At 48.7% G+C, this 10,329-nt stretch overlaps 1 protein-coding gene across 1 annotated transcript; it reads left to right on the top strand.

The window, feature by feature from the left end:
• Positions 1–1,298: 1,298 nt before the first annotated feature.
• LOC129715582 (zinc-binding protein A33-like) lies at positions 1,299–9,930 on the top strand. The gene is made up of 2 exons (XM_055665455.1): positions 1,299–1,581; positions 2,348–9,930. The coding sequence occupies exon 2, from the start codon at positions 7,198–7,200 to the stop codon at positions 7,732–7,734; it is 537 nt and encodes a 178-aa protein (XP_055521430.1). The 5' UTR covers positions 1,299–1,581; positions 2,348–7,197; the 3' UTR covers positions 7,735–9,930.
• Positions 9,931–10,329: the final 399 nt, after the last annotated feature.

Raw genomic sequence — 10,329 nt, 5'->3', positions numbered from 1 at the left:
GCCCTGTGTTTGAAACTGCAATGGCAATGGAAGTGATATGAAAATGCAATGAGCTGTTCAGTCTGCCCTGTGCTTGAAACTGCAATGGCAATGGAAATTAAATCAAAATGCAATGAGCTGTTTAGCCTGCCCTGTGCTTGAAATTGCAATGGCAATGGCAATGGAAGTGAAATGACCACCAGGCCTGAGTGACTGAGCTGCCATCCCACCAGGTCTGAATGACTGAGCTGCCAGCCCACCAGGTCTGAGTAACTGGGCTGCCAGCCCACCAGGTCTGAATGACTGAGCTGCCAGCCCACCAGGCCTGAGTAACTGAGCTGCCAGCCCAAGAATCCATTCAGCCCGACTAGTGCTCTGGAAACCAGTCCCTTCGGTCCCCAACATCCATACTAACACTCTAGAACCCCCCCCCCCCCCCCACTGGCCACCAATATTGGAGAGTGGGATAGTGGAGAGATGGAATATTGCGTTGGGGGACCAGCCCTCCCATGTAAACTGGGACCCAACGGGTCCTACTTAGTCTAGTACACAATAGAATGCAACACAAACATCCACCACAGCATTCTTCACTGTGGTGGATGGCAACAAAGTTCAGCCAGTTCTCCTCCTTTGTTCATCCGTGGTCGGGGCCATAAACCCTCCGTAGTCGCTGCTAAGGACAGCTGGACGTTCAGGCCTTCTCATCAAGATGATCTAAACTCCGACGTCAGGATGGTGAAACTCCTCCGCAGCTTGGAGTGCCCGAATCGGTACTTTCCTACCAGATTCCGTAGCTTTAGGATGTTATCGGCTGCGGGCCGGAACTCTTCTCCAGCAATTCCCGGCGAGGGATCCCAGACTCCGGATGGTAAGTCCACGCCACACCCGTGGCTAGAAGCTCAGCAGACCACTGCCCCACGATGTCAACTACACCAGGCTAGCGATCGGAGCACTCCTCTCTGCCGACCCCGGGCAAGGGTTCGCCCTGCTCCGTGGAAAGTTTATGCAGAGCCTGCTGTCCATGCTCCGGGCCCGACTCCAGGAAAGGCTGCTCCAATCCATGGTGTTAGGCCGTGAGGGAAGCAACATGGAAAAAGTCACCTCTCCGTGAAGGAGTGGCCGAAATCAGTTTCCCCCTTTCCCCCTCCCCACCGCACCCCCCCCCCCCCCCCCCCCCCCCCCCCCCCCCCCCCCACACATAAGACATCCCGAGAGACACCTAAAACACTAAACACACCAAAAAAAACAATAAAAGTATAAATAACGAACAGGCTGCTGGCAGGGCAGCCATCTCGCAGCGTCCCCACCAACCTCCAGTACCCACTGTAGCCGCCCCCCATGCATCACTGTCCCTCTTGCCCACTGCAGGAGCAGTCAAGCAGCCTGCACGCCCACATCCGCTTCGAGTTTGCGCGCATGCACCGGGTGCTGAGCGAGAGGGAGCAACGCTTGAGCGACGAACTGCAGGATGCAGAGGAGCGCATCCTGGCACAGATGCAGGAGAACCTGCAGTGCATGCAGGACACGCTGGATTCCGTGGAGCGGTTCCTGCGACAGCTGCAGACACGCATGGAGCAGCGGGACATCGTGGCTTTGATCAAGGTCAGCAACGCAGCTCGTCGTAATACCATATAAACCATATAACAGTGACAGCACGGAAACAGGCCATCTCGGCCCTTCTGGTTCGTGCCCAATACTTACGCAGGGGACGCGGCAGGTTTGCCTAATTCTGCTGCTGGAACTTGAATATATGGTTGGGTAGGATAGGGCAGAGGGGTAATAGACAATAGGTGCAGGTGTAGGCCATTCGGCCCTTCGAGCCAGCACCGCCATTCAATGTGATCATGGCTGATCATCCTCAATCAGTACCCCGTTCCTGCCTTCTCCCCATATCCCCTGACTCCGCTAATCTCATAGAGGTGTATAAAATCATAAGGGGGGATAGATAAGGTGATTGCACAGAGTCTTTTACCTGAGTAGAGGAATCAAGAACCAGCGGACATAGGTTTACGGTGAGGGAGATTTAATAGGAATCTCAGGGGTGACCTCTTCACTCAGATGGTGGTGGGTAAATGGAACAGGGGAGATCATTGAGGCAGGTATTGTAACAATATTTAAAGACGTTTGGATAGGAAAGGTTTAGAGGGATGTGGGATTATCGCCAGCAGGTGGGGCTAGTGTAGAATGGGAAGGCGTGGGCAGGTTGGGCCGAAGGGCCTGTTTCCATGTTGTATATTTCTAAATGAGACTGTCATAATGGGGCACCTTGGTCGGCATGGGCAGGTTGGGCCGAATGGCCTGTTTCGTGTTGTGTGACTATGACTAATTAACTGAATGAAGACTGAGATATCTTTCTTGTTCATTTCAGGAGGAAAGTATTTGGAATAGGAGGTAAGATATCCCACCTCTCTCTTGTATACCATATTGGACCATTATGCCCTGATTCAGTCATGGCTGATCTACCTGACACCCTTACTGATGAAGAACCACCTTCAAAATACCCAATCACTGGGCCTCCACCGCCATCTGTAGCACTGAATTCCACAGCTCACTGCCCTATGACGAGTACAATCCTTCCCAGGTCCATTTTGAAGACTCTACCACTGGTGGAAACATCCTCCCTTCATCCTTGAAGCAATACGCGCGCCTCAAACGTTAAACCCAGTGCTGACGGTCTCTGCAATATTGAACATTTCATAAGGTCATAACTGATAGGAGCAGAATCAGGCCGTTTGGCCCATCAAGTCTGACTCCGCCATTCAATCACGGCTGATCTATCTCTCCATCCTCACCCCATTCTCCTGCCTTCTCCCCTGAACCCACTGACCCCATACTAATCGGTGATGCAGTGGTAGAGCTACTGCCTTGTGGCGCGTTCAGTGCCGGAGCCCCGGGTTCGATCCCAATAACGGGTGCTGTCTGTATGGAGTGTGTACGTTCTCCCTGTGACCATGTGAGTTTTCTCCGAGATCTTCGGTTTCCTACCACATTCCAAAGGCGTAGAGGTTTGTAGAATAATTGGCTGGTATAAGTATAAGAAGTAGATTGACCCGAGTGTGTGTAGGATAATGTTAGCCTGGGGGGATCGCTGGTCGGTGCAGACTCGGTGGGCTGAGGGGCTTGTTTCCCACGCTGTATCTCTGAACTAAACTAAACTAAATATCCACTCCGCCATTCAATCGTGGCTGATCTATCTCTCCCTCCTAACCCCATTCTCCTGCCTTCTCCACATAACCCCTGACACCCGTACTAATCAACAATCTATCTATCTCTGCCTTAGAAATATCCACTGACTTGGCCTCCCCACAGGTTCGGTGACAAGCAAAACACACTGGATGTGGTGGACTTGGAGCTGTCGCTGGGTGTGTTCAGCGGTACTCTACAGTATATGGCCTGGCGGGAGATGATGGACGCCATCAGTCCTGGTAGGCCAACCTTACACTCAGCTCTGCTCCGTGGAACGGTGGTGACTGCAAGTACTCGATGGGGAAGGGGAGTGAGATGGAGACGGAGCAGGGATGAGGAATGTCAGAAAGAACTTAGATCCTTGGCGGTTCAGATCCAGCGGGAGATAGAGGGACAATTCAGAGTGCCAGACGTTATGGGGAGAAGGCAGGAGAATGGGAGTTGGAGGGAGAGATAGATCAGCCATGATTGAATGGCGGAGTAGACTTGATGGGCCGAATGGCCTCATTCTACTCCTATCACTGATGCTATTACGAGTTCAGTTTCGGTTTAGTTTATTGTCACATGTCCCGAGGTACAGTGAAAAGCTTTGAAAGGCAAAAGTGATTGGAGCAGAATTAAGCCATTCACCCCATCAAGTCTACCCCGGCACTCAATCATAGCTGATCTATCTCTGCCTCCCAAACCCCATTCTCCTGCCTTCTCCCCATAACCCCTGACACCCGTGCTAACCAAGAAGAGCTTTTGTTGCGTGCTATCCAGTCAGCAGGAAGACAATACATAATTATAACGAGCCATTGACAGTGTTCAGACACATGATACGCCAGCCCGGTCAATAAAAGTAAGCATGCAGGTCTAGCAGGCAGTGAAGAAAGCTAATGAAATGTTGGCCTTTATAACTATATAACAATTACAGCACGGAAACAGGCCATCTCGACCCTTCAAGCCCATGCCGAACACGTATTCTCCCCTAGTCCCATATACCTGCGCTCAGACCATAACCCTCCATTCCTTTCCCGTCCATATAACTATCCAATTTATTTTTAAATGATAAAAACGAACCTGCCTCCACCACCTTCACTGGAAGCTCATTCCACACAGCTACCACTAGCTGAGTAAAGAAGTTCCCCCTCATGTTACCCCTAAACATCTGTCCCTTAATTCTCGTCATGTCCCCTTGTTTGAATCTTCCCTACTCTCAATGGGAAAAGCTTATCCACGTCAACTCTGACTATCCCTCTCATCATTTTAAAGACCTCTATCAAGTCCCCCCTTAACCTTCTGCGCTCCAAAGAATAAAGCCCTAACTTGTTCAACCTTTCTCTGTAACTTAGTTGCTGAAACCCAGACAACATTCCAATAAATCTCCTCTGTACTCTCTCTATTTTGTTGACATCCTTCCTATAATTAGGCGACCAAAATTGTACACCATACTCCAGAATTGGCCTCACCAATGCCTTGTACAATTTTAACATTACATCCCAACTTCTATACTCAATGATCTGATTCATAAAGGCCAACACACCAAAAGCTTTCTTTACCACCCTATCTACATGAGATTCCACTTTCAGGGAACTGTGCACAGTTATTCCCAGATCCCTCTGTTCACCTACATTCTTCAATTCCCTACCATTTACCATGTACGTCCTATTTTGATTTGTCCTTCCAAGATGTAGCACCTCACACTTATCAGCATTAAACTCCATCTGCCATCTTTCAGCCCCTCTTCCAACTGGCATAAATCTCTCTGTAGACTTTGAAACTCTACTTCATTACCCGCAACCCCACCTATCTTAGTATCATCTGCATTCTTACTAATCCAATTTACCACACCATCATCCAGATCATTGATGTACATGACAAACAACAGTAGACCCAACACAGATCCCTGTGGCACACCACTAGTCACTGGCCTCCAACCTGACAAACAACCATCCACCATTACTCTCTGGCATCTCCCATTCAGCCACTGTTGAATCCATCTTGCTACTGCACCATTAATACCCAACCATTGAACCTTCTTAACCAACCTTCCGTGAGGAACCTTGTCAAAGGCTTTACTGAAGTCGATATATACAACATCCACTGCTTTACCCTCATCAATTTCCCGAGTAACCTCTTCAAAAAATTCAAGAAGATTAGTCAAGCATGACCTTCCAGGCACAAATCCATGTTGACTGTTCCTAATCCGACCCTGTTTATCCAGATGCTTATATATATTTTCTCTAAGTATCCTTTTCATTAATTTGCCCACCACTGACATCAAACTAACAGGTTTATAATTGCTAGGTTTACTCTTAGACCCCTTTTTAAATAATGGAACAATATTTCTGTCATTGCGCCTGCATTTTCTACACTAACTTCCCTCAATGTCCTAGGGAATATCCTGTCCGGACGTGGAGACTTATCCACTTTTATATTTCTCAAAAGTGTCAGTACTTCCTCTTCTTTGAATCTCATAGTTTCCGTAGCTACTCTACTTGTTTCCCTTACCTCACATAATTCAATATCCTTCTCCTTGGTGAATACCGAAGAAAAATTGTTCAATATCTCCCCCATCCCTTTTGACTCTGTAGATAGCTGTCCACTCTGACTCTCTAATGGACCAATTTTATCCCTCGTTATCCTTTTGCCATTAATATAGCTGTGGAAACCCTTCGGATTTACTTTTACCTTACTTGCCAAAGCAACCTCATATCTTCTTTTAGCTTTTCTAATTTATTTCTTAAGATTCTTTTTACATTCTTTATACTCCTCAAGCATCTCATTTACTCCATGCTGCCTATAATTATTGTAGATCTTTCCGAACCGTGTCCAATTTCCCTTGAAAACCAGGGCTCTTTCCAATTTTTATTATTTCCTTTCAACCGAACAGGGACATAAAGATTCTGTACTCTTAAAATTTTTCCTTTAAATATACTCCATTTCTCTTCCACATCTTTCCCATAAAACAAAATGTCCCAATTTACTCCTTTTAAATCCTTTCTCATCTCCTCAAAGTTAGCCTTTCTCCAATCAAAAACCTCAACCCTAGGTCCAGTTCTGACCATCTGCATAATTATATTGAAACTAATTGTATTGTGATCACTGGTCCCGAACTGTCATACCTCTGCCAACTCCACTTTATAACAAGAGGAGTTGAATATAAGAGCAAAGTGGTCCTTCTACAGTTGTACAGGGCCATGGTGAGACCACACCTGGACTATTGTGTGCAGTTTTGGTCCCCAAATTTGAGGAAGGACATTCTTGCTATTGAGGGAGCACAGCGTAGGTTCACCGGGTTAATTCCCGGGATGGCAGGACTGTCATATGCTGAGAGAATGGAGCGGCTGAGCTTGTATATTCTGGAGTTTAGAAGGATGAGAGGATATCTTATTGAAACATATAAGATTATTAAGGATTTGGACATGCTAGAGGCAGGAAACATGTTCCCGATGTTGGGGGAGTCCAGAACCAGGGGCCACACAGTTTAATAAGGGGTAGGCCATTTAGAACGGAGATGAGGAAAAACGTTTTCACCCAGAGAGTTGTGAATCTGTGGAATTCTGCCTCAGAGGGCGGTGGAGGCCGGTTCCCTGGATGCTTTCAAGAGAGATTTAGATAGAGCTCTTAAAGATAGCAGAGTCAGGGGATATGGGGAGAAGGCAGGAACGGTCTACTGATTGGGGATGATCAGCCATGATCACAGTGAATGGCGAATGGTGCTGGCTCGAAGGGTTGAATGGTCTACTCCTGCACCTATTGTCTATTGTTTATTTGGTAGATACAAAATGCTGGAGTAACTGCTGGGTGAGGCAACATCCCTAGAGAGAAGGAATGGATGATGTTTCGGGTAGAGGCCCTCTTTAGTACATTTGTTTGTCTTGTATTATGGTGGTAGGTTTTGTTTCGCTTTATTTTATGGTTCAATATTGTTGATAATAATTGATTGTAATATTTTTGGTTTAATAAACAGTGCCGGCCCCGCTCACCCTGAACCCGGACAGGGCTAACCCGTGGCTGTAGCTGTCCGAGGATCTGTGCAGCGTGTGGATGGGGGCGGAGCGGCAGTCCCTACCCGAGTCCCGGTGGAGGTTTGACCGATGTGCCGGCGTGATGGCCGCGCAGGGCTTCGCGTCCGGCTGCCACTACTGGGAGGTGGAGGTTGGCGGCAAGACGGGGTGGGACCTCGGCGTGGTGCGGCGATCGTGCCAGAGGAAGGGCAGGGTGGAGCGCCGGCCCCGGGAAGGCTACTGGAGGGTGAGCCTGCGGAGAGTCGAGGGGTACCAGGTTGTCACCGAGCCCCCCACACCCCTCACCATGGAGCGCGGACCCATGACCGTCGGCGTCTACCTGGACCACGAGGGCGGCCAGGTGTCCTTCTACGATGCCGGCAGCATGGTGCACCTGTACACCTTCTCCGAGACCCTCTTCCCCTACTTCTGTCTGTGCCTCACTGACGGGGGCAAGAACGCAGAGCCCATGAAGATCTGCCGGCTCACCAGCCAGTCCCGGCATCACCTGCCGGTGGCATTACCCGCCCACTCCGATACCTCATCCACCACCACCCGTCACCTCCACACATCCTAACTGTGGATAGACACCGAGTGCTGGAGTAACTCAGCGGGTCAGGCAGCATCTGTGGAGAACATAGATAGGTGACGTTTCACCGAGTGCTGGAGTAACTCAGCGGGTCAGGCAGCATCTGTGGAGAACATGGATAGGTGACGTTTCACAGAGTGCTGGAGTAACTCAGCGGGTCAGGCAGTATCTGGTTTCTTCCCACACTTCAAAGACGGACAGGTTTGTTTGCTAATTGGCTTCCATAAAGTTGTAAATAATCCTTAGTATTTACGATAGTGTTAGTGCGCTGGTTGTTGTGGACTAGGTGGGCCGGAGGGCCTGTTTCCATGCTGTATCTCAAGTCTAAAGATCACTCCCCACATATCTCCAGCGGTGGAGGGGCCAATCACTGTGTATGAACTCCGAACAAACTTCTCAGGATGTGTGTTGATGATGTGAAATAATTTTGAGAGGTAAATGATGTACCGCTTGGTTTTACGTTTGTCTGTTGCTGTCGATACGTTACTGGGCACTGGGATGAGCGAGGAACCTCACGCGTGGATGGAGAGATGGAATAGAATACGGGTAGAGTGCATGAGACAAAGAAACATAGAAAAATAGATGCAGGAGGAGGCCATTCAGTCCTTCGAGCTAGCACCGCCATTCAATATGATCACGGCTGATCAAATAAATTTAGTACACCATTCCTGCTTTTTCCCCATATCCCTTGATTCTGTTAGCCCTAAGAGCTAAATCTAACTCTCTCTTGAAAACATCCAGTGAAATGGCCTCCACCGCCTTCTGTGGCAGAGAATCCCACAGATTCACAACTCTCTGGATGAATCTTCTTGGGGTTTTATTTAATTTGATCACTGAAAGCACCAAGGCTTCAATGATTTAAAAAAGTGCCTCTACTTCCTGAGAAGATTAGGGAGAGTCGGTTTGTCAAGGAGGACTCAAGGAGTGCATACTGACTGGCTGCATCGTGCCTTGGTTCAGTAACTTGAACGACCAGGAGAGGAAAAAACTGCAGAAAGTTGTGACCACTGCCCAGTCCATCATCGGCTCTGACTTTCCCACCATCGAAGGGATCTATCGCAGTCCCTGCCTTAAAAATGCTGGCAGCATCATCAAGGACCCACACCATCCTGGCCACACACTCATCTCTCCGTTGCCATCGGGAGGAAGGTACAGGAGCTTGAAATCTGGAATATCCAGGTTCAAGAACAGCTTCTTCCCCACAGCCATCAGACTATTAAACACAACATCAAACAAGCTCTGAACAATAACAGTCTATTGCACTTTCTGTTTATTTATTGTGTATATATATGGTCTATGGTATATAGACACACTGAACTGTTATCTCCTGTTCTCTATTATATTCTGTTGTGCTGCAGCAAGCAAGAATTGCATTGTCCTATCTGGGACACACGACAAGAAAACTCTCTTGACTCTTGATTCTCTTGGCACGTAATTCGAATAAACAAAACCTTTCTATTAGATTCTTGTGAATTTTACTGGTTGGGCGAATTATCCAAATTCAACAAAGGGGCATTACATGTATCTATTGCATTAATCTATTAATGTATCATTTTGTCATGTTTTGGGGGTCTTTGCCCTCAAAGAGGATCCACTCGTAGCTTCCGCAAATGCTTTCTGATCAATTTAATTACACCAGAAGTTCACTTCTCGCTCCTGCATTGAGGGTCTCTCCACTATTCCACCTCATGCATGTGCGGCATCTGCTGACTCTTGTGTCCCAGTGAATTCTGGACATCAACAACAATGAACCAAGCATTATCAATTATTTTACTTCGGAGTCACGTGAGTGATTCCGTGAAGACCCCAGCCCAGAGCGCAGGTGCGGCATTATCGCACAGCTGTGCAATGCGGCCAGCGGGAGTCGGGCGCTCCAGCATCCAAGGACGTGAGGTAAGTACTTACCTTAATCGGGCCTTGTGGTTTTTTGCTCCAGGGGGAGCAAAGCAGCAGAGGAAGCGGCCCCCGTTCGACTCCAGCGAAGGAGCCGACAGTGGAGGGGGATAGGCGCTAACGGGACCGCACACGCTGCGGACCGCTGCAGGGAGCTGCGCTGATGCCGGTCCGCTGAACAGCTGTTTGGTTAACAGCAGCGGACCGGCGGGAAATTAAAAAACCCGACCGGCAGCCCTGCAGACTCCTGACAAGGAGAATCGCCGCCCGGGAACCGCTACAATGCCGCCTGAAAAACGGCAGGCAGCCTCTACATACAGGTAAGACAAAAATCTTACCAATTTAACAGGTTCTACAGGAGCCAACTTCCTCCAAAACTGGAACAGGTTGGAGACAGCAAAAATAAGTATGTCTGTCTCCCCAAGCCAGAGGAGGTCATGGAGTTCAAAACCTCCAGGAAAAAAGGGGCACTGGCTGAATGCCAAGGGAGCTGACACTCCTACCCCAGTGCTATTGCACTAGCCATCTCCCTTGACGAGGGATTGATGCAACAGCGGAGTTTGAGCTATGCCTCCTCCAATTTATAGCACACCCTTTTGCTCCCTCTTTTGAGGCTAGCTAAGGAGGCCAGGGCTGGGCTGGCTTAAACGCTGGGCAGGCGGACGAGAACAGCAGTATGCCAGGGGAGCA

The sequence above is a fragment of the Leucoraja erinacea genome, unplaced genomic scaffold (assembly GCF_028641065.1).
Source record: "Leucoraja erinacea ecotype New England unplaced genomic scaffold, Leri_hhj_1 Leri_1264S, whole genome shotgun sequence".
In the NCBI taxonomy this organism is placed as follows: Eukaryota; Metazoa; Chordata; class Chondrichthyes; order Rajiformes; family Rajidae; genus Leucoraja; species Leucoraja erinaceus.
The sequence above is the reverse complement of the archived record's forward strand: the minus strand, read 5'-3'. Positions and strand labels throughout refer to the sequence as shown.

Excerpts from the sequence above, each read along its gene's own strand:
- LOC129715582 (XM_055665455.1), top strand. The coding sequence starts at position 7,198 with ATGGGGGCGGAGCGGCAGTCCCTACCCGAGTCCCGGTGGAGGTTTGAC.